General features: G+C 34.3%; 7 protein-coding genes across 16 annotated transcripts; 2 read left to right on the top strand and 5 right to left on the bottom strand.

The window, feature by feature from the left end:
- Positions 1–1,361: 1,361 nt before the first annotated feature.
- Positions 1,362–2,820, bottom strand: LOC145732671 (solute carrier family 25 member 35-like). Its single transcript, XM_081985090.1, has 4 exons — positions 2,330–2,820; positions 2,067–2,278; positions 1,791–2,013; positions 1,362–1,732 (listed from the first exon to the last, which is right to left on the bottom strand). The coding sequence occupies exons 1-4, from the start codon at positions 2,559–2,561 to the stop codon at positions 1,425–1,427; spliced, it is 975 nt and encodes a 324-aa protein (XP_081841216.1). The 5' UTR covers positions 2,562–2,820; the 3' UTR covers positions 1,362–1,424.
- A 1,095-nt stretch (positions 2,821–3,915) lies between these two features.
- On the bottom strand, positions 3,916–4,632 carry LOC145732675 (biogenesis of lysosome-related organelles complex 1 subunit 1-like). The gene is made up of 3 exons (XM_081985096.1): positions 4,439–4,632; positions 4,307–4,379; positions 3,916–4,242 (listed from the first exon to the last, which is right to left on the bottom strand). The coding sequence occupies exons 1-3, from the start codon at positions 4,497–4,499 to the stop codon at positions 3,987–3,989; spliced, it is 390 nt and encodes a 129-aa protein (XP_081841222.1). The 5' UTR covers positions 4,500–4,632; the 3' UTR covers positions 3,916–3,986.
- Positions 4,633–4,742: 110 nt separating this feature from the next.
- On the top strand, positions 4,743–8,894 carry LOC145732665 (solute carrier family 2, facilitated glucose transporter member 5-like). Of its 3 annotated transcripts, none has more exons than XM_081985085.1 (9): positions 4,743–4,919; positions 4,979–5,151; positions 6,655–6,774; positions 6,829–7,114; positions 7,165–7,443; positions 7,496–7,692; positions 7,743–7,955; positions 8,007–8,278; positions 8,333–8,894. In XM_081985085.1, exons 2-9 carry the CDS (start codon positions 5,068–5,070, stop codon positions 8,484–8,486), a joined length of 1,605 nt encoding a protein of 534 aa, XP_081841211.1. In that variant the 5' UTR covers positions 4,743–4,919; positions 4,979–5,067; the 3' UTR covers positions 8,487–8,894. The 3 variants fall into 3 exon arrangements, with proteins under 3 accessions (XP_081841211.1, XP_081841209.1, XP_081841210.1); XM_081985083.1 differs by having other exon boundaries at positions 4,743–4,915; positions 4,976–5,151; XM_081985084.1 differs by having other exon boundaries at positions 4,743–4,915.
- Positions 8,895–9,010: 116 nt separating this feature from the next.
- Positions 9,011–11,588, bottom strand: LOC145732668 (uncharacterized). The gene is made up of 7 exons (XM_081985088.1): positions 11,212–11,588; positions 10,889–11,159; positions 10,598–10,838; positions 10,452–10,551; positions 10,304–10,399; positions 10,092–10,247; positions 9,011–9,135 (listed from the first exon to the last, which is right to left on the bottom strand). The coding sequence occupies exons 1-7, from the start codon at positions 11,425–11,427 to the stop codon at positions 9,085–9,087; spliced, it is 1,131 nt and encodes a 376-aa protein (XP_081841214.1). The 5' UTR covers positions 11,428–11,588; the 3' UTR covers positions 9,011–9,084.
- Positions 11,589–11,930: 342 nt separating this feature from the next.
- On the bottom strand, positions 11,931–17,689 carry LOC145732664 (interleukin-1 receptor-associated kinase 4-like). Of its 4 annotated transcripts, none has more exons than XM_081985082.1 (8): positions 17,365–17,689; positions 14,390–14,601; positions 13,994–14,342; positions 13,763–13,940; positions 13,147–13,706; positions 12,911–13,063; positions 12,292–12,498; positions 11,931–12,235 (listed from the first exon to the last, which is right to left on the bottom strand). In XM_081985082.1, exons 2-8 carry the CDS (start codon positions 14,572–14,574, stop codon positions 12,032–12,034), a joined length of 1,836 nt encoding a protein of 611 aa, XP_081841208.1. In that variant the 5' UTR covers positions 14,575–14,601; positions 17,365–17,689; the 3' UTR covers positions 11,931–12,031. The 4 variants fall into 4 exon arrangements, with proteins under 4 accessions (XP_081841208.1, XP_081841205.1, XP_081841204.1 ...); XM_081985079.1 differs by lacking the exon at positions 17,365–17,689 and adding an exon at positions 15,010–15,163; XM_081985078.1 differs by lacking the exon at positions 17,365–17,689 and adding an exon at positions 14,940–15,100.
- LOC145732669 (post-GPI attachment to proteins factor 3-like) lies at positions 15,270–16,986 on the top strand. The gene is made up of 8 exons (XM_081985089.1): positions 15,270–15,484; positions 15,634–15,785; positions 15,894–16,046; positions 16,096–16,220; positions 16,274–16,413; positions 16,485–16,689; positions 16,743–16,826; positions 16,887–16,986. The coding sequence occupies exons 1-8, from the start codon at positions 15,358–15,360 to the stop codon at positions 16,957–16,959; spliced, it is 1,059 nt and encodes a 352-aa protein (XP_081841215.1). The 5' UTR covers positions 15,270–15,357; the 3' UTR covers positions 16,960–16,986.
- On the bottom strand, positions 16,842–23,043 carry LOC145732662 (uncharacterized). Of its 5 annotated transcripts, XM_081985073.1 has the most exons (13): positions 22,483–23,043; positions 22,042–22,125; positions 21,861–21,984; positions 21,580–21,800; positions 19,286–19,472; positions 19,034–19,233; positions 18,774–18,984; positions 18,552–18,703; positions 18,195–18,499; positions 18,009–18,140; positions 17,791–17,956; positions 17,056–17,266; positions 16,842–17,004 (listed from the first exon to the last, which is right to left on the bottom strand). In XM_081985073.1, exons 1-13 carry the CDS (start codon positions 23,041–23,043, stop codon positions 16,988–16,990), a joined length of 2,571 nt encoding a protein of 856 aa, XP_081841199.1. In that variant the 3' UTR covers positions 16,842–16,987. The 5 variants fall into 5 exon arrangements, with proteins under 5 accessions (XP_081841199.1, XP_081841198.1, XP_081841202.1 ...); XM_081985072.1 differs by having other exon boundaries at positions 16,842–17,266; XM_081985074.1 differs by lacking the exon at positions 16,842–17,004 and having other exon boundaries at positions 17,127–17,266; positions 17,701–17,956.
- Positions 23,044–23,057: the final 14 nt, after the last annotated feature.

The raw sequence follows: 23,057 nt of genomic DNA on the forward strand, positions 1-23,057 counted from the left end.
AGAAGTCTAGTTTTCTTCATAAACAATCATAAAATTAGATAATTTCTTTAACTGAGGTACCTACCTGCTCTTACAATAAATTGAACTGAAATTGAAAAAACATGTCAAATAAATCACACAACAAAACCAAATTGATATGTATTTAATGCTGGGTAAATTTACAAAAGGAAATACATAAGCAATCTATATCACAAAACCAAGAAGCAAGTTCTTAAAACACCAACAATTCTGTTATAAGTTAAAACACTGCTTTAGGATTTAATAGTCCCCAGGATACACACATTGCCTTTCCTTTCTTGCAAATTTTATGGAATAATTCTTGAAACGTTGGTATTGGGCTGTTAATGACTCGTTTGAATGCGCCTATCTGTGATGTTCTTTCCAGATAATTTAAATTGAAGGTGGTTGTTGTTCCCAAGCCAAAGTTTGATTGGAACTTTCCGCCTTTTTTACCTCCAAATGTTGCAAGTTTTCCAGTTTGGTGAAGAAAAAATCTTAAATTCTACGAAAGTCTCGCAATAACAACACTAATTAATAAACGTAAACAACCCTAAATTAAGTTTTTATTTCTTCTGTTTGTAGTTTTTGGTGTTTTTCAACTTTTTAAAATTCCTAACCTCAAAATGTTTAGCCGACTGTCAGTTGGGACTATGCTCCATGTTGCCACATCTTCCACGAGCAGATGTGAACCTGGTGTATTGTTGGTTGCAGTAATAAACGGACCGATGAATTACACAAATTTTTCAAAACAATATAGTTTTCTCATTTTCATTTATAATTGCTTAATGAAAGATACATATTGTAAGATTTAAAGGAGGAATTTGTCAATACGGCAAACAGGTGATTAAAAAGATGGATAGCCTAGCTTGTAATAAACGACGTGCGTAAATTTCAATATGGCGGAGCACTTGATGACGTAACCGCCACGGGGAAAAAATGAACCATACACCGTTTGACTGATGCTTTTCAAAATTCGTAATTTTCTTCAAAAATTACAAGTGCATTTTTATTCCTAAAAATACATTTCTACAGCAAATTTTCGCGAAGAATCCAGTAGTGTAAATAGTTTTTTTTCTATTAGACACGATTTTTGAGATACGCACAAAAAATAGTTAAAAAAATAAATTTTGAAATATCAAGTGTTTTATGTCATTAGAATGGTAATTTTAAGATCTTTTATCTTAAGGTCTATTCACATTATTTTGTGTGCAATAGTTGCTTCGTTTCTGCACTTCACAGTGTTGAAACTACAGCAAAGCTTTCTAGAAATATGATGTAAAGTAAGAGGACGTCACATTCACATATTAATTCCCTTCTTCTTGACAAAACTGCTTAATCTAGTCACTGTTTGACAAAGAAAGAACAGTGTAGTAATATATTTATTTAAATAACAATAACGATTAAAATCAACAAAAGTAACATTTTTACAAATGTAAAATCATTGCGCTCCTCTCAGGATTGAATTCTTTGCAAGCTATTTCTGAAGACATAAAGAGATTTTCGTAAAGTTTTAAAGCTGCCGGTCGAAGCACATTGGCGGTATTATCGTAATTGTCGTAAGCGCCTTTGAGTTCCTCCCAAAATACCAGACATAAGGCAGTGTGAGGACCCAGTTTGAGGTAAACTGATCCCAACCCCCTGTAAAATGGTTTCAAACCTCCGGCCTTATATATCTTCGTTATACAGTCGAGGTAGCCTGAATATTTTTTAGTTCCTTTATTAGGACCGATAGCTGTTTTTAAATGAAAATTGGATAGTTAAACCAGTTTAACTTAGAAAGTAAGCACTACCTTGCTTATACATTGTTGTTAAAACGGTCTCAAACGGGGTCATACTGATACTGAGCACCAAACCAGCAATTCCACCAGCTATTACGGTTCTGTAAAGTGGTTGTCTGGAAAAGATATTGTAACTTTCCAGTGTCTCCTTGACTATGGCGTACGATGTCAACTGAGAGGTTCCTATAAAAGCCCGGGGCAGTGAAGCTGTGGCTCCTCTAAAAAAGCCTCGAAACTGCAAGGTTTTTGTAAATTAGCTGTAACAAGGACATTTCTCCAGTAACTTACACCATGTTCCCTAAATATCCTTTTGGCAGTATCCCTATAAGATCCTTTATTTTCACTTTCAGCGTGATGTTCAGCTTTGAGTAGATAAAAGGGATTTGACAAATACTGCCCTAAAATCCCTCCAATACCACTGGAAAGCACACTATTCAACACTACGGTGCGTCCATTTAAATCCTTGGTGAAACCTTTATTTACAGCAACTTGATATGTGCCTAAAACAATGCCAAAATACAGATTCAGTAATAAAATTAGTAGGTACTTACCTAACTTCAAGCCATAAGAAATAAGATGAGCTCCCAGGGCAGGGGACAAGCCTTTTTGCAAACTTTTAAACCCCTCCCTCCCAGCAGCTTTAAAACCCCGATGCAAGGAATGTTGGTACTGATGGCTAAACTGGCTTTTTTTGCTAATCTCCATATGGTGTTTCACCACCTCAATCGGATTGGTAAAAACTCCAGCACTAGTGGCGGCTAATCCCCCGATTACGAACTCCATCTTATCCCCCGGAGACTTTTTACCCCATCAAATCTCAAGAACAGAACCACTTAGTGGCTAGTGTTCTCGCAATTGATGACCGTTTGCAAAGATGTGCGGCATATTTATATACTGTTGCAAAAATTATTATTTTTACCGGACGCAGTTATAAGGCATGATCACGACGAGTGGGAGACCAAAGACAAGCAAGTGGTTTTATCATCAGCGGTCAAGGAAAGTTTTATCATAAAATATGATTTTTAGGTGGTTATTTGTGAATTTTAGGTATATTATCACTCCACTTTTGTATTTTTATTTTTTCTGGTTTTCTGCCTGTTTAAATGTGTTAAATTAGGAAATATTTGGAAATTTAACCAGTCCTCTACCATACAGGATCGATTAATAAAATTTGGGTTTTTGCTCTTCTCTCTAAAAATATTTCAGTTGTAACGTAACAAATATTGAGGACAAAACGGTCAAATGTCATGTCTCGAAAGGTCGGTTGATGTACACGAAAAGTAAATAAAAACTGCTATGGGACATTTACTTATCAAAAAACCCCATTAGCTACGTCACTATTTTTGCTTTTGTTTAGGCTCAGATTATTAAAACAACTGGCCTATCAACAACATGTTGCATGGTTCATTTTTTTCGTAATTTTAGTAGAGATGTCTGTACTCTCTGTAGGTACAAAGTTCTCAATTTTATCTAAAAGTCAAATAATTCTTTCGATCAAAACGTCTAGAGGGTGAAGGTTAAAAATGATCTTTTAGTTTTACAACATTCACATGAAATTTTTGATTGTCCATTTTGAGATATGTTTGGATTAACATCGGTTATGACCTGATTTTTGTATTGACTGTAACAGCATAAACTATACTGGTCAAGGTAAGTTATTGTTAAGTCCACTTTTTGTTCTTCAAGCATTCTAACTTTTTTTACAGAAAAATGTAAATAACATTTACAAGCCTCATTATGATTGTTATTTTGTCTTCACACTTTTTACTATATTATCAACAGACAGCATGCCTGTCTGCAAAACTTTATTACCGATAAACACTTGCAACATTTTATTGATTGTTTGGTAACCTCTGATCGGGCTAGACACAACACATGTGATCATTATAAGGATTTTTAAGCAAATCTATATCATTCAAATCATTCTTAACTGTTTAAGAGTTGTTTGTGCCTCCTGCATACCAAGAATGCACATCAAACATGGAATACAAAGTGTATTCAGGACTGAATACCATATGTTTTATATTTGATCTCCCATTAAAATTTATGTTGTGTTAAAACAAATTTCGCAATAAATCATATTTCCAGAAAAACCACAATGTCGTGTGCATGTAGGTGCAAGCAAAAATAACTAAAATTGGCAGATGTTAGTCTATTATCTGCTTATAATATTTACATTTTACATGATCAATTGTGCCTACTTACTGACTAATCACTGGCAAGTGCACTATTCTGTTCTTGTGTAGTTTTATACACAATTTCAAGTGCCGTAGTGATGGTCCTGACATCTCCTTCTATGGTTTTAGCCCAGTTTTCCACATCCCCTAACTCTTTCAAGGCATTGCTGAATGACTCGACCAAAGTCAACCACTGTTGAGTTTGTTTTGAAAAGGCTTGAGCACTAGTGTGCAGCTGCTTTGCTTCTGCATCCAGCTTTTTTTGGTTTAAATAGGCCTGGGCTACCCTATAAGAATTTCCAATGGTAGTCAGTTCGTGACAGAATAGAATAGGGTACCTCTGTTACATACCCAACATTTAGATGGTCAACCAGAGCTTGTGTTAAGTCTCCAGCGGCTGCACATGCTTCTTTCCTTTTTGATTCTTAAAAGTGTAATTAACCAAGTTAATATTCATCCCTTTAAAGGGTAAAAATTACTTGCCTTGAACCTCCTTTTTCAAGCCCTGTTTAACATTGTGTTCTTTTACGATAGAGGACAACATTATGTGTGTTGAATTGTTTAAATATTTAATTCTATTGCCAGTTTATCAATAACTTGTTTATTTAGAAATCAGATAGAAATTGATAAACAATAATAAACTACCAAAGGGTATTGGCGTTTCAAGGTAAGAGATACTCCCTCTGGTGGTCAGTTTTAAAAACAGTTTCGTTCAGCTGTCATTTCTCCCTTTGTTTTCATTGATTTTGACAGTGACAGTTGACAGGACAGTACCTAACCTTATTCCTAAAAGGGAAAGGACACAAATTTTTATGTATTTGTCTGTCCTGTTATTTAGGTTTTGCTTTGTTGTGATCAAAGATCCAAAGTGGATTATTACAAAAACCTCAATTATAAATACACCGACTGCGTCGCGTTTTTATAATGAATGTATAAAAACAGAAATTGAACTTTTTTTGGGTACGTACACTACATCCTTTCCTCCTGTATACTAATCAGTTATTGAAAAATTGTATCTAGAAGGATTACAAGACTATGTTTAAAAGTGGAAATTTAGTTCCTACTAGATTCCTTGTTTTGATAGCCCATTTTGTTATTCTTGTTAATTTGCTATGGAACAGCAATGTGAGTCTGAAGTCTTGTACAATGGCAATTCCAATAGGATCCGACCACAACAATCTCCAACCCCATACAAGGTGAGTTACAATTAAATTTTTGTTTACTCTCTAAATTGTCCATTTATGAAAATCAGCAATCAGAATAATGATTTTTGTTTGGGTGCTTATTAGAACAATGTACTGTGATAATTTATAACACTCTGAATATTAATTTAAGTCTAGTTTCTGTGTTTTTAGGATTGGTTTTGATAAATATAAGGGCTAAAGTTAAGCTAAAATACTTATACTATAATATCATTGAATTTTACAATAAAACCTCTCTCTTCCTGAGAAAATGTCTACAAAGATATGTGTCACATGGATTTAGTATTTCGATTTATTAGATCATATAAGCCTTAACAAATATTACAATCTATCTCAAGGAAACCATTGATGATTAAGATATCGAGCTGGTGAGATTAAGGGTTTAATCCAAATGACTTTAAACTGTAGAGTATATTTTTTTGTAATAGCTTAAATATATTAATGATCCCTGTTATATTATCTGAATTAAATTGTAATCTGGATTGAGAGACTGATTTTCTTCAATTAAAGGCATTTGAGAATCTTATGACTTGTCAGATATTTAACTGACCTTCTTTCAACCTTTGCTTATTTAATAATATTGCTATGCTAAATAATATAATAGTTGATAACTTGGTTGCTTATTCTGGTTAATTGTTATCTAAACTGACACTATTCCCAATAATTGATAATAAAAGCACAAAATTTTATTTAACACTGATATTTTAAATTTCAAATGTTGCAATTTGTATGTATTCAGTGTTTAAACTATTTAGTGACATTTATGAATCCATTAGGCCTAGGAATAACAATCATCTTTTGCTATTTGACCTAACGTTCTATTTTTAATTTTAGGGTTAAAACAGGCATAAGTGTTGGTGTGGGACTAATATGTCTGGAATTTATGTTTTTTATTTCGGGTTTTACCATGTTTAACATCACATCTGCTTTATTATGTATCCTTTTTCCTAATTCCTGCTTAATAAAACCGGAATTTTAATTAGCAAAGAATTACATGATGAATTAACCTTAACAAACCCATTCAGCTATATTCTGTCATGCCTTAGCCTGCTTCACCCTGACACTTTTTATTATGGATAGTTGGCAGTGTGGATGGTTTTGGTGGATATTCGTCTTTGGTTCTGTTATTCCATTAATGTACGATTTACCGTTGGTTTTGTTTTTACTACGAAAAAGACAATGGTAGATGGTTAGTAGGTTTTGATGACCTCCTTTTTGAATTGACGTTAGTAATTAATAACTTTATCCAATAATTCTAGTCGAGTATAATGTTGAGCTTTTTGATACTGAATATAAAAGTGAATAATAGATTTTGTTTTATTTCATAAATGTGGAAATAAGATTTATTTAAGGGCATTATGCGGGTAAGTTTGACAAACATCAAAATGCACATTAATAAGACTTTTGCACTTTGTGGTGAAGGTGTGTGTTTTGTAATAATTATGTACTTTAGCACACTTTATTGTTTAATTTTTTGAAATAGATAATTGTTTTAAGGTTATCTCAGTTGAACAGCCCGGATGGTCAAAACTCCTGGTCCTGGCTGGTGTGGTGACAGTACTAGGATCATCCTCACCTGTTGGTTACAATATTGGAGTGATTAACACTCCAGGATGGGTTAGTAACAGAATTTTTACAATTTACTGTATAGTTTCTATTTTGTATTAATAGGTAATCAAGAAGTTTTGCAACGAGAGCGTTATTACGAGATTCAACAGTGTATTAACTGTTACTCAACTAGACATTTTATGGTCTTCTGCTGTTTCTATATTTCTTATCGGTGGCAGTATCGGTTCATTAAGTGGTTCGCTGTTGGCCGATAAAATAGGCAGAAAAGGAGGCCTTTTGGTGTCTTCCATATTGGGAGTGATTTCTGGCATCACATTTTATGCTTCCAAAAATGCTGATTCGATCGAACTTATATTTATCGGAAGGATTTTCGGTGGTTTATCTGCAGGTAATGTAGTTTATGGGGTGAGTGATTATTGTTATTGGTTGATTGTTAAGGTTTGATCACAACAATAATGCCCATGTACTTAATGGAACTGGCGCCACCTAGATTGAAGGGTGCCGTGGGCGCACTTTGCCCCTTGGGAGTGACTTTGGGCATTCTGATTGGACAGATATTGTCCATGTCTCGAATTTTGGGCAACGAAAGCTATTGGCCTTATTGCCTTGCTTTATCTGCCATCCCTCAGTTTGTCTGTGCCTTAATAATACCAGTGCTTCCGGAAAGCCCTAAATATTTATTTGTTATAAAGAAAAATCCTCCTTTGGCTATAAAACGTGAGATAGTAAAACAAATGTCTGGTTTAAGTGATAATGACATGCGTTTTAGAGTTGAAAAGGGTGCGAAACGCTAGTGAAGATTCGTTAGGCGACGAGATTGAAATATTGCGTCTAGAAGATCAGGAAAATATTAAGCAAGGTGACACTTGGAGTATTAGAAAAGTCTTGAAGAGCAAATCTCTTTTATTACCTTTATTGTTGGTGTGTTCTTTACAAGCAGGCCAGCAACTTAGTGGAGTCAATGCGGTAAGTATTTAGCGATTTTAAAGTTCTATGGTGTAAAATGCAATTTATAGGTATTTTATTACTCATCTGTAATATTTAAACGAGCAGGATTGTCCACCAAAAGTAGCGAATTAGCAACCATAGGAGCTGGTTGTTGTAATATATTTATGGCCATCATGGCTGTACAGACAATGTCATGGTTTCGAAGACGTATGATTCTCTTAACAAGCTTAGTTTTGTCGATTTCGTGTCTAGTTATACTGGGACTTTCTATAGGATTCATTGTTAGTTGAAAATTAGCCATCTTGAGCGCAGAATAAGTGTTACATTTTTAGGATTCCTTCCACTGGATGCCTTATCTCTGTATAATAGGTGTGTTGGGTTACGTGTTGTGTTACGGTTTAGGACTGGGTCCAATTCCGTATTTTATCGGTTCCGAATTGTTCGAAGTCGGTCCACGTTCAAGCGCAATGGCATTGGGCAGTATGGCCAACTGGACTGGCAATTTTATTGTTGGCCTCACTTTTCCCATTATGGACACTTATCTAGGAGCCACCTCATTTTTCATCTTTGCTGCCGCTGCAATTGGCTTGTTTACATTTGTCAAGTAAGTGATGATCGTTTGCTCGGTGTTCGGGTCTAAGTGTGAAGGAATTTGTAGGATTTATCTTCCGGAAACGAAAGGTAGAGACGCTTGCGAAATTTCCCATCTGGTAGAGCACGGATTCAAGTCTAAACCGCTTGATCCAAAAGCTTTTAATGTTGATGCTGCTGGACATGAAATGAGCAGTTTAACTGAAAAAACTGATTTGTAAAACCGCCATCTATCATCACATTTTTCTATTGTTACAATATGTTTGGTTTGGTAAATGTCACATTTTTACTCAGTTATCTAACTCGATCTGAATTATAAATTACAAGTATTATTACATGGTTCGAAATAAAGGTGCAAAATCATCTTGTCTTAACCACGACTGGGTGATGGTAATAAGTTTTACGGAAATATTCTTTGTAGTTTTAGACATAATATCTGAAACAATATCTAAGTAAGTTAAAATAGTTAAACTTATTATGTGTTCTTATAAAATCAAATAATTTATTACTAACATATTTTGTAATTTGACTGGATTTCTAACTAAACACAAAAATACCAATTTGACTGGTATTTGGAAAAAAATAAAACTGGTTTTTCTTTCTACGACGTATTTAAGAAACACCTTGTATATTTGTTGTTTTAATGGTGATTTGGTGTGGGTTTTGCGTGTAAGCTAGTGTACTGCTCTTTTCTGATACTAATTGGTATCAAAATATTTCAAATTTTTGCTTTAAAATTAAATACTTTTTTAACAAGAAAATCTTTATTATACACTCTTTTTTTTTGACGATTATCACGATAGTAAAATTAGACTACCTCTATCCAATTGAATAAAAGAAATTAATAGCTGCATATGTCATTCGCCATATCTGAAATAAATATTAGTCTTAATTACTAAACTAGAGAGGTTAATAAAATGTTGATACAATGTTTAACACAACGAATTTGTAGTACTCATCCTCTTTAAACAAAAATGTTTGTATTAAACTGCTCACGGAACTGTATCTCCTAAAATTCCTACGTCAAAAACGTTTTTGGTAAAAATTAGAATAGAATTAGAGCCAGAAACGAATTTATTTACTTTTTTTTCATTAACTTGAAGTGTAACGGACAGAGAAACGTAGATAATTGCATGCGCGGGAAAAAGACGAAAAACAAAAAAAATATCAAGTAGGCCATATTTTCAGCGCGCTGTTGCCAAACGCCGTAAGTAAGTTTGTCGAGGGTATTGAATACTTACGGCGTTTGGCAACGGCGCGCTAAAAATATGGCCTACTTGATATTTTTTTCGTTTTCTGTCTTTCTCCCGCGCATGCAATTACCTACGTTTCTCTGTCCGTTACACGGTTTTCCTATGGATTTACCACACCTGTATATTTATATTACTATATTTTGTAAATTACTCTGTATCTCGGGAATACCACTACTAATTTTAAGGAGATAAATAAACACTAAATATTTATAATCTGGTTGTAAAATCAGTAACGTTTGACAGAGATTAATACAGTATTTGTTAGTCTTGTGCAAAATGGGAAAAATTTTAGCTCATGAAATCACAAGAAACAATATTTTAAAATAATCTCAGCTATCACTATCAATTTTTCTTTACCCCGTATATCTATATATAGAAATCTCTTTTGAGGCAGAATGAATGACTGAGTTCTGATTCTAAAAGAAATGGCTTTTCAAAACCTTTGTTTTGTGAATTAAATTCATCTGAGGTATTTCGGAGATTCAGGCCGTTAAAAATGGCCAAACATTTTGCTTTTCCGTGAGCAGTTTATTTCTATTATTTGAAAATATTTAAACTGGTCAGATATGTTACCTTTTTGAGTAATTCATGATTAATATCTACCATCCAGAATAACTTGATATGTACCACTTTACAGGCATTGGTCACCACTAATAAGTACATTTTCTGATATTCTACGTTCCATTCGTACCAGTTCAAATCCAAAATTGCATAATATAAGTCGACGCTCTGAAAATCGAAAAGTCTGACAAATATGTTAATTTTTTAACACTGCTGCAAATTACATCATTCTCGTAAGTCTGGACGTAAGCACATACGGTTAATCCAAAACTGAAATATGTTGTGAATAGTGCTGTTGCCTCAAGAATTGAGCGGTTTGACTAAAATTACCACACGTCAATTTAGGAACGCATTAAAAAGTGAATAAGTTACCGAAAAAACTGCGCAACATCCCATAAAACCCACCAAGAATCCTGAACTTATAAATAGTACGCAGTCTACTTGTAGTTTTGCACTAATATCTAAGTTAAACCTGAAAATAACTATTATTAAAGCAGATTTTTTAAACTTTAAAGCACCTATTGATTTTTAGGTATTCCCTAGTAATAAACTGGATAACGTCTTCAGTTTGCATAAATCTGGGACCATCAGACCGTTTGAGATCATTTCTAAATCTCTTAACTTGATCTGTGAGGATAATGAGGTTCAATTTCAAGTAAAAGATAATGTAGATAAAGTACATAGGAACTGTAGAACAAATGCAGATGGAATGGACGCTTATCAAAGCTGCATGGTTTATCAACTCAATGACAAACGAATCTTAAAACAGATTTTCAAAAATGTATAATAATAAATCATATTATACGTACTGCAATTAGTGTTCTGTTTCAAGAACACCGTAATCAACATTGTTTCGTTTTTATCCAACATCCAGTTATAATACATAGCCTCTAAGGCACAAAAGGCAGTTGTTAACCAAATGGCAAGCACACCATTAGTTTTTGAAGCTAAAACTTTTATTTTGGCACTTGTTTTGCCCACGATGTGCACTGTATTAACGGTAAACAGTGATTTGTACGAAGAGAAATCGTTATTTACTGATTTAGCCACACGTATGTAAATAATATTAATGCATACGGCCTGAAAGCCAAATTTTAGAGTACTTTTAGCTGCTTACATTAAAATCACTTACGTAGATACAAGCGAAGTAAAAAGTGCCATATTTTAATACGATTTTCGGACTAGGGTTGCGGTAAAGCTGGTATGTTTGTAGAACACTCACTATAATGAGTACTAAGGTGGAAATGAGGCATAGATGCTTGATGTTTCGGTAAAGTATCAAAAACTTGAAAATAAATGGAAGGAAAGGGTCCTTTTTAAGCACTTGTGAATTATCTTTCTGATCCATTCAAGTCAAATGTGTATAATGGTTATATTTTCACTTCAGTACGATTATTACAACGTTTAGATGTTTTCTATCACTAAATGTTTGGGTTTTCCTAAAATAGCGATAAAGAAACTCAACTTCAAGGTACTACGTCTTTGGGGATATAAACCATAGAATTCAAATAACGTCAAGAAAGAAAGCAATTTTCAAAGCTGTTTCTAGACCCATTACAAAGGATTCCATTACTTTTTTTTCCAGGTGAGTGTCTAGAATCCTTAGACCCATTAATAATCTTTCCATTATTTAAGCAAAGACCCTCATTTACTCAAATTTACAATCAATATTCACTTATATTATTTTTTGCCTCAAAATGTCGCCATTAGTGGAAGATAGTGAATATCTTAATTCAGCTGACAATACAAATTTCTTCTAGTATGTATGTATTAAACTTATGGTGTATATAGAAATGGATTTGATATTCAATCCAACTAGAATTTAAAACAACAATAAAGTAGTTCAATTAATAGGATATAACTTGTTTATTATACGCATATTTGGTCCCAAGCCTCTTATTAAGATTATCTCTTTGTAAAACTGTCATCGATTAGTGGCAAAACCAACATAATTAAGCGGTTAACTTATTTTGTAAGTTTTCCAACATATTTGCCACCTCAGTCATGAATAAGCGTTTACGTTCGTCTTCAAGGCACTTTAAGGCAATATTGTAGAGTTCTTCAGCAAAATTAATGCCGTTTTCTTCCCAACTGCCTACATTCCTGTCTAAAATTGGCTCTATGGATTTCTCGCAACGATCTTCGACGTAAGTAACCTGGATATGTTAATAATCGTTTAGCAGGATTGTTGGTAAGCTTGGAACAAACTTACCAAATCAGCTCCGTCTCTGTCGTAATCTACAGGAGGTAACGAGGTTAATAATTCCAGAAGAACCACACCAAAACTGAAACTGTCGAGCTTAATTGAAACTTGACCCTGATGGTACTCAGGTGACATGTACGCCGAAGTACCGCAGGGAGACGTTGTCAAATCGGTGGCCTCTCCAGGCATAGGTTTGATAATGCCAAAGTCGCACACCTAATTCAAAATAATAATGATAATAAGTTTATACAGGGTGTCCAAATAAGAGTGGTTGCAAAGGAAATAGCTAAGTTCACTTGTAACAAAATAAACTGATGGCGATAAAATAAACCATTAGTGTCAAAAAGAAGAGAACTAAATACTACATCAGACAGTGAAAACCTCAACTTTCTAGCTTTCTCCTATTAGGACTGCCCCCTTGGAAACACAAAATTAATCATAAAAAATAGCTTTTTTGTGAATAACTAGCTAGAAAGTTGGTAGTACGCCTTCTTGTGGAAATATTTTTTAGCGATAAATCGTTTGGTCAAAAAAGCCGAAAGCCACTCTCATTTGGACACCCTATACATTTATCTAAAATAATCTTTAATTTACTCTCTTTTACTGTTATATAATAATGTAATGTAACCTTAGCATTATTGTCCTCATCCAACAATATATTGGCTGATTTAATATCCCTGTGGATAAGAGGAGTTGGAAGATTGTGAAGATATGCTAGGCACTTTGCTGTTCCCAAAGCGATATGAATACGTTGTCGCCATAAAAGATTTTCAGGGTTTTTCTAAAATTGCATATAAAAAAATGGGACGTTTGTAATGATGTGGTTGTTAGCAAAATGTTTCTTTTCAGGAATCACAGACATACCTGGAGAACATCAAACAAAGACCCACCAGGAACATATTCAAAAACCAGACAGTAAGTGTCGCCATCACAGGAATACCCCAACAAGGGCACTAAATTTGCGTGTTTGCACTTAGAAAAAATTTCCACTTCATTTTTAAATTGCTGCGTCACGCGATCGTCTTTTGTTATGCCTTCTACATTGTCCAGGGACATTCTTTTAACCGCCACCGGTCTATTTAACAATCCGGTAGCTAAAAACACGGACCCGAAAGCGCCTGCGCCCAAAAACGTTCCTGTCTTAGTGGAAAAGTGCTTTGTAGCCGCTTCTAATTGTGCGTATGGGAAATGTGGCAGTTGTGTCATGATGGATAAGTTAGGGGTGGTTGACTTAGGTTGGGGTAGGGTTAACGGAATTTCGGCACTTTGAGAATAATTGCTGCTATCTATGTTAAAGGGTAATTGAGTGGAATCTGGAAAATTTGAGGATTGCGTGCTATTTAAAGCGTGTTCAGTATCTGGTAGCAGCTGACTGAAAACCGGAATAAACTCCGTATCCGGAACAGCTACTGATTCAGTTAAGTCTAAAAACAGGATAAAATCGGGAAAGTTACACAAGAATCCCATTCAATAAAAGCACCTTTAACGTCAAATATAGAGCATTCAGGTAGTATTACTTCGGACGCATCATAAGATGGTATGGTGCCTGAAAACTTCATCATATCAGACACTTCCTCTATGTTCTGTGAATTAGGTTGAGGCACTGACGGTAATTCTGGTATTGGCTTCACTTGACTGACAATTATCTCAGGAATTACCTAAATATGCAGAAAATACTATTATTCCTTCTAACACAAACCTAACAACTTACAGGATTGACCTTTGGTTTCACTTCCAAAGAATTTTTTCTGATAACCTCAAGTGCAACTCGGGGATAATTAATCTCATCCAAGTGGTGCTGAACCTCTTCCTCATTCTCTTGTGGCTTTAAATCAGCCAAACTAATAGCAATAGGCGCCGCAGGACCGGCTCTAGGTCGAGGTGGTGGGTTTTCACCTAATAATTTTGCCACATAATCTGCAGCTCTAAAAAGTTGCGCCTTTATCAGCAAATACTTCAGGTGACCCAAATTAGCTCTAGGTCGGCCCGAGGTGCCCCATTCATCCAGCAAAATTTCTGTACAAGATCTTCTGAACTGTTCTCCTCCTTTCTCAATAATTCTGGAAAATGCTTATCAGCAAGGGAACTTAAAAGTATAAACACCTACTTAAAATGTTCAGAAGTGTACTTGGGTGTATTGATTGTGGTTATATCACTGTGGTATGAAGTACTACTTAATTTTCTTGGAATTATTGACATGAGACGCTTCCATAAGTCAGCATCGTCCAATATTTTAGCCAATTCACCTACCACACTAGGTGGTAATTTTCTGATTTCAAGAGATGCTTCCATTTGTTTGTGTCATGTGTTTCCTAAAAACTAACCAAAATAATTAAGCATTTTTATTGATACTGCCACAAACAGAAATTGTTATTATTTAAAAAATATTGATTTACTAAATCGAAGCAGATGTATGGATGACAAATTGTAATTATAGTTTTGAATGCAATTGCTTTCCTTTTCTCAATGTATTCCTTATTTAGTGACTAATTATTATTGTCTTTAGGGTGCAAAGGTGTAAATAATGAAGAGAGTCTAGGAGACTCCTACACTTTAAATATTGGGGTAAATATTTCGAATACACACCCACTAACCTCCTAGTTTATGGATAGGAAAAATCAAGGAGAGGCTGGGCAAATTGAATCAGTTTAACTTACTTTTAATTTCTTACATTTAGATGATACATCTTAAATATAAAGTGAAGTGTTAAAATGAGTATAAACCCACCATAACAATTAGGCCAAACTGCCTGCAATTTGTTGCAAATATTTCTATTTAACTTTAAAAAAATAAAAACTTGTTCACAATGGTACACACCATCACCGACCTTGAAATCTGAACATAAACATAACCTGAAAACGTCTTTAGTTTGTTAAATGTGCTGTCACGTGACCGAATGTACTATGGGACATATTAGATGCACGTGACCAGGGACTGTCATTACCTTGTTTTTGTTTTAGGATTTTTAGGTTAATGGTTTTTTGTTTGTTGATTTGTTGCAATTAGAGAGAATAAAGGAAGTAATAACACTAACAATGAAGTAGGAATTAGCACTACCATCCATTCTTAGCAATAATGTTGCTAAAAGCAATATTGCTAGAGCTGTGCCTGATAATATCAGTGGTTTTTGCATCTATTGGAGACAAATCCCCTATTTATCAAAGGTGTTTAGACAAGTGCCAAATTTTAAACTGCTCTCAAGGTACCACTAACTTGTACTAATCATTTTTTTTTTGTTTTAAAGGAAAAGCTGCAAATAATCAATGTAGACTCACCATTTGGTACAAAAATCAGCATTATTTAATCCACTTAAAAAGTGAAAAAAAGGCATAGTTTCCAATAAATTTTCAGATGGAATTTCATTTGTGACAGACTACTATCAACCCTTCTATCTTAGAGCCCTTGGGTGGGCTTGTGTAGATGAGTGCAAATATGAATGTATGTGGAAAACTGTACAGTCATTTGAAGAGAGAAATTGGAAAACTCCACAGTTTTATGGAAAAGTAAGATACCTACTACTTCAATAAGTTATATTTATGCATAGTTTGAAAAATTGTTTAATTTAATTGTGGGGCAATTTTTAAAGCTTTTCTAAAGCATAAACATTTTAGTGGCCTTTTATTCGGTTTTTGGGAATTCAGGAAGTGGCCTCCTTTGTATTTTCTTTGTTAAACCTATTTGCGCATTTGAAAATGATACAACGTTTTTACAAGGAAGTTCGACCTGACAGTCCCCTGTACTGGTTGTGGTTCATGTATTGTTTGGTAAGCCCTTAAAACAAATATGAACATTTGAATTAACTTTTCTAATCAGGTATGTTGTCATGCTTGGTTTTGGTCTGCAATATTTCATGCTAGAGATGTGCCTTTGACTGAACTTTTGGATTATTCTGGTGCATTTTCTATTGTTCTTATAAATTGTTATGTAATGACTCTTAGGTAAGTTGTTTTTTAAAGGGTGCTAGAAGAGAGTTAAAAATATGGACTTTTAGGGTGTTTAGAAATGTTCTACCTCCTTTTATTTTGTTAATAATATCAGTATTTTTTTTGGTATTTTTTGTCAATCACACTGCCTATTTAAGTATGGGAAAGTTTGATTATCAATATAATATGCAGCTCAATATTTTAGTAGGTAAGAGAGTGTTATTTTATTACTTATACACCATTCATATTGATAATTATAGTTTCTAATTAACTTTTTAGGGGCGGTAACAGCCGTTAGCTGGTTTATTTGGGCATTATTGAGAAGAAACAAGCAGCCTTATGTGTGGAAGTGCTCTGTGTATGTAGCACTGACTGGTTTGGTACTTTTGCTGGAAGTTATGGATCGTCCGGCGATATTTTACATTTTTGACTGTCATTCGTTGTGGCATTTATCCACGGCAGCACTAGTGCCACTCATCTATGGGTAAATACTTAGGCAACTGTGCAGGAAGATGTTTTTCTGTTATTATTTGGTAGTTTTGCTATCGATGACTGTTGTTACCTAAGGAAAATTGAACTTAAATTTCCCAGCGATGAAGAGAAACACAGGTCGAAAATTCGGTGAAAAAAGACACATTACTGGTTAAAAATATTTATTAATTTAGGAAATGTATTTACCAGAGTTCCTGTAATGCAACTTGATGTGGCAAATAGAAAAACTAGTCTTTATACAAATGTAACCAAAGAAAAATAAAAAAGTTTTTTAAAGACTGCTGTGAAAGTTAAGTTTTCTTCACATCTAAAGAAAGGTGTCATTAATGACAAATAAAACACACAGTGGGTGACTTACATTTCCAGGCACCTGTAACCACCTTTTTAGCGGCGTTTTGACATAAGTTAAACATTTGCGCCACGGGCGTATTCTTCTGTTGTTCGTCATTTTTTTGTTTTACAGTGATCCAGGATTTTTTTAACCAAACTTGGACTCGGCTTGACACTTTCTTTAAAGACGAATCAGTGTCAGGGACGTCATCGCTATAGTTGCGTTTCCGACTAGTAGGCTGGGCAAATTGAATCAGTTTAACTTACTTTTAATTTCTTACATTTAGATGATACATCTTAAATATAAAGTGAAGTGTTAAAATGAGTATAAACCCACCATAACAATTATGCCAAACTGCCTGCAATTTGTTGCAAATATTTCTATTTAGCTTTAAAAAAATCATCAACGACCTTGAAATCTGAACATACATAAACATAACCTGAAAACGTCTTTTGTTTGTTAAATGTGCTGTCACGTGACCCAATGTACTATGGGACATATTAGATGCACGTGATCAGTGACTGTCCTAACCTTGTTTTTGTTTTAGGATTTTTAGGTTAATGGTTTTGTTTGTTGATTTGTTGAGACCCCAATCTACGGCACTAAAAATTGTGCAATTCGAGAGAATAAAGGAAGTAATAACACTCATAATGAAGTAGGAATTAGCACTACCATCCATTCTTAGCAATAATGGTGCTAGAAGCAATATTGCTAGAGCTGTGCCTGGTAAGTGGTTTTACTGTAAGTTGTTCTATTTCCTACCGATTCACGTTGATTGTATTGATTTTCCTGATATATTGTTGATACTGAGCTAATTTGAAATTGACATGAATCGCCTCTTGCTCTTGGATCGTTATCTCTGAGTGCTCCGTTTTGAACTGTGTTTATTGCAGATCTCTTTGATTGGTTCAGTAGTTCTTTTCTTTGTCTATACATTTGAATATTTATATACTTTGTTTTTTGTGAATCCATATTATTACTTTTCCTCTAAATGGTGATACTCCACTAGAGCATTATCAGCTGTAATAGTCGATACTATTTGACTTGTACGTAAATTACACATGTTTATTGCTACTGCAGTATTTGGTGGGCCATACCTTTTACTTCTTATGCTACAAAAGGAAAAGAACATGTCCGCAAGGGGAAATAAATATCAAAAGCGTTACTTGTCCATGACTGATCCATTTTGAATGTTTATTATTCTTGATGTACTTTCGTTTGTCCTGCACTCATTGCTGTATTTACACCCGCATGATCTGAGCTGATCAAACTTTAGAGAACAACCGCACTTGTAACGAGACAATTCTGATTCTTTCTTCTTATTACTAATGACAGCAGATTGGTGCGAATCGTCTAATCCTTGCCGCACCAAATTCTGATACGCGTCGTTTAAGCGCGTTATTTCCGAACTGTGACGAGTTAGTTTGGCCATAATGTTGTCAAACTGACGATTAGTATCCTCGTGTTGCATCTGAATCAAGTTAGTACAATATTTAACTCACAAAAATATGTGATTTTAGTACTTTAAGTAACTTTCGCAGTGACTCGGTTTCACGGTTCAAAATGGCTTGACCACTTTTAGAGACTTGCGGTAAAATGATCATGTTACGACATCCGGTATCGCAGCTTTTCTTTTGTCTGCCACATTTATCGCAAACTGCTGTTTTATGCGGTTCTGTCGGCAAAAAAAATGGTGATATTGATTGATTGTCAACTTCTGACATAACGTTACACAGAAGTCCTACCTTCCTCACCCACGTGACGACTATTATTATTTTCTTTGACAGGTTTCCTATTTTGATGAACGCTAGAAGTTAAATCGGTCACTTGAATTGCTGCTTCAGAATCAGTGGACGTTTGGTTTGTTCGTTTATCTGTATGCAAATGGGCTTCCTCGTTTTTATCCACAGTTTTTACTTTTTCAGTTTGCATTGAACGTGGTTTATTGTTTATTCCCTAAGATATGTCAATGAGCAAATAAAACGGTCTTAACAGATTTAGGTACCTGACATTCTTCACTGCAACCCTTATTTTTCTTTTTTGAACCGAAACACCCCGTCGTTTTTTTCTTCTTTTTCTCCTTCTTAACCTTTGACTTTGGTGTAATTTCGTATTCATATACGTATGGGGTTTTTGTTAGGGCAATTGAATCGCGTTTACTTCTATCTTCCTTGATTGTAGTAACAGGAACGTGTTTCACGTTGTCTGTAAATCAATTTCAGTGTTTATTTTTATAAACAATAATAATTGTAAATACGTGAAGAGAATGATTCTTCTGTTTCAGTTGGTTTCATATTAATAAGTGGGTCTTGCGCCTTTTGCGTTTGTATACAAATTTTCTCTGTACTACCATATACGTCACAGCCACAGTCAGCTTTATTGGGACAGGTATTGATCATGACATTTGCTTTTAAGAGAGATTGGAAGTATTCAGGAACGCATATCTGAAATACAGGGTGGTCCAGTTTTAAGTGTCAATAATTCACCATTTGATAGCTAATCAAAAAATTAGTTGACATTTTTCTGAAAAACGTTTCCTAAGGAAGATACAGTCCACCAAATTTCAATTTAAAAAATCGTTTTATAGTTTAAAACTCAACATTCAAGACTTGTGAAAGTCCAAATTTGTACTGAATAGTCTAAAAACTTTTTTACTACTAGGAATGGTCTTATGATTCGCTTTCTCAGCTGCCATCCTGGTTGAATGTCTGAAACTGGCATTCAAGAACTAAAAAAAGTCCGGAAATCAAAACAAAGATTGTATTGTGCATGAAACTCATTTTTTACTACTAAAAATAGTATAAAAGTTGACTTTTAATGCTAGAACTGACTTTACTAGGACTAAAAAGAGTCCAAAAGCATATTTTCAAGACTTTAATTGGCGTACAACTCAATTTTCTGGACTGGACAACAAGTCTAGAAGTAAATTAAATTTTCGGACATCTTATTTCTAAAAATTAGTTCTCAAGACTATTATTGTAGCATTTGGTACCAAAATTTTTTACTTTTACTTTTACTTTTAAAAAAGCACTAAAAACAGTCTGAAATTCTTAGAGATGCTACAATTTATTGCACCTATGAGTGTAGAAGTCAATTTAATAGTGAAGACGCTTGAAATAACATTTTCAAGACTATGGTCAGTGGACACACTGGCTTTTAGGCCTGATAAGTCAAAAACTTTGTAAAGATAGTCTTGAAACTCGATTTGGGGCACTGAAAACAGCCTTAAAACACTAAAAACAGTCTAGTTTATTAAGAAATACCCGAATTTTTAGCACTGAGATGTCTAGAAGTCGATTTAATAGTGACAAAGCTTGGAATGCCATTTTAAGTCTATGAAGAATGTAAAAATTGTTTTTTAAGTTTGCTATGTCAATAACTTGGTGAAGATAGTCTTGAAACTCGATTTTCCAAGCTGAAAGCAGTTTTGAAGCACTAAAAATAGTCCAAAATTCGAAAAAAATTAAAAGCAAAGTAAAAAGAACAAAAAGTTAGTTTTCAAGACAAATTTCATGAATCTAATGTCAATGTCCTGCATCTAAGACTATTTTCAAGACTAAAATATTGAAATTTGTCTTCAAATTACGAAAACTTACTTCAAATGCAAATTTTAAGCTTCTGATGTCACTTTTCATTAGTTCAGTCACATTTTGGGGTTCAAGCCAATTTTTAAGGTTTAAATGTATGAATTTGTAGTAACAAATTTTTGAAAAAGTAGTTTTTATGTCTACAAGGCAATTTTCAGTATTAAAGTCTCTCGATTTGCTCGAAAAGTCAATTTTCAAAACTAAAGTCTTTCAGTTTGTCTGGAAACTATGAAAACTGGCTAAAATAATATTTTTTAAACTTCTTAAGTGAATTTTCCGTTTCCAAGACAATTTTTAAGTTGTGTTGGGTTAGTTTTGGGTCTTTGACCGTAATAACGTTTAAAAAAGTGCTTGTTCCAAATTTGATCAATATTGCTCCAACGGTCTGACAGTTATGACAAAAAAAAAACGATTTTTTAAACAGAAATTTGAAGGACTGTATTTTCTTAACTTATTTTTTAATTGGCTATGGATTGGTGAATTATTGACATTTAAAACTGGACCACCCTTTATACAGGGTAATTCAATTTTAAGTGTCAATAATATAGTCATTTCTCCTGAAAAATGCTTTCTAAGGAAGATACAGATAATTTGTTACAGCTCAGATATCAGTTTGGGTTTTAAAACCGTAAATAACTCCTAATTATCTTGTAAACGAAGTTTTAAAGCAAAATTTTACAAGAGATGCAACTAGCAAATTGAGCAAGGATTTTTGAAAAATATCCATTAGTTCACATAGAAAATAGGATGGGGAAATGAAGACCACCCCTCTGTGTCTACGCCACTGGACAATTTTAACAAACGTCCTTATTACTCATAATCATCAATGACCCCCAAAAGATTCTTTAGATTTACTCACTAGTAGATAATTTTATTTTTACACTTGCTTCAAATTTTATACTCTCAAAGAAGCATTTTCCAGGAAAATGATAATAACAACAGTAATTGTTTTTGATTTACATGCCTTATTGATTGAAGTCTGTACTTCAATACTTTCTCCTTGGCGTTCCACTGAAACACTTTTTGAGTCGGTTAACACCGCATGACTTGTAGAAGTATCCTGCAAGTTTTGTTCTTCAGTTGCCACATTCATTTTGTTTACTTCTGGCTCAGTTTTTGGACAAGAACCACAGGAACAATTAGGGTCCCAAGGATCAGTCTGCGCTTCTGTATCTAATTGTTCAACTAAAAATATAAACTGATGTCCAAGAAGGGTAAAAGATATAATTATGGTGACTAGTATACTTTTTGTTATAGGGATTTCGGAAGTTTGAGTTTCTATCGGTTTTGGTGCTGTCGTTTCTGTAGAAACTGCTTTTTGGGGTTTGGTTGAGTTTTTTGATTCAATGGACGCCTTTTTTGGAATTTTCTGCAAAATAGTGTTAGTAAATATGTATTTACTGTATTTAGGTACGTGTAATCTTACCTGTGGTGGTTTGAGGCCAGAAGGACGTTTGCAGTCACAAATAGTGCCATTACACTTTTTTTCACCCTCTCCTTTTGGGAGATTCTGTGAAATATATAACATACAGGTGTGGTAAATTCAAAACCATAGGAAAACCGTGTAACTGACAGAGAAACGTAAGATAATTGCATGCGTGGGACAAAGACAGTAAACGAAAAAAATACCAAGTAGGCCATATTTTCAGTACGCTGTTGCCAAAATCTAATACATTTTGTCGACGGTATTTTGGCAACAGCGTACTGAAAAATATGGCCTACTTGATATTTTTTTCGTTTACTGTCTTTGTCCCACGCATGCAATTATCTACGTTTCTCTGTCAGTTACACGGTTTTCCTATGGTCGATTTTGGATTTACCACACCTGTATAATTTAGCACAAATACCTCTAATAGTTTTATTATACCTGGTTAGGCAGAGTATTGTGATTGCAAATTTTTCGATTGCATTTCGGTCTGGACACTACAACTTTAGTAACATAGTTAACCAAATCACTTCCGGTACGCGCGCAGCCATTTCCCTTAACATTGGTATTGTGTTCGGCTATAAAATGTTTCAAAACCTCTTCACTGTGTTTTTCCAATATTTTTGTAAGATCTCTGCTCGACTGAACGCTAAACTTTTCATTTTTGAAGCACAAAAAACATCGTTTTTCCGTATCGAAAGTGTTAATTTCCTGGATGAGCGACGCGTATTCGTCTTGGAGCAGCCGATCCAGTATACCAGAAGACTTTAGACTGTCGGTGTCGTCGGATGATGTTTTTAATTTCGACCATTGTTTGTTGATAAACTTGGTAATAGAGTTGGTAAATTTCCAAATATCTTTTCTTGCAGGCATTGAACCAGCATATTGGGAGTACGGTGAACTTGTATTTGTATGTTTCAGTTGACAACTGCCATCATCGTCTGTCGTGACATTGTGTAAATAGGTATAATAGTATACAGGGCAAGACAGTTGTCGCGCCATCTCAAGAAAACACC

Source organism: Ips typographus, linkage group LG8, assembly GCF_016097725.1.
Source record: "Ips typographus isolate SLU linkage group LG8, UJ_Ityp_2.0, whole genome shotgun sequence".
In the NCBI taxonomy this organism is placed as follows: Eukaryota; Metazoa; Arthropoda; class Insecta; order Coleoptera; family Curculionidae; genus Ips; species Ips typographus.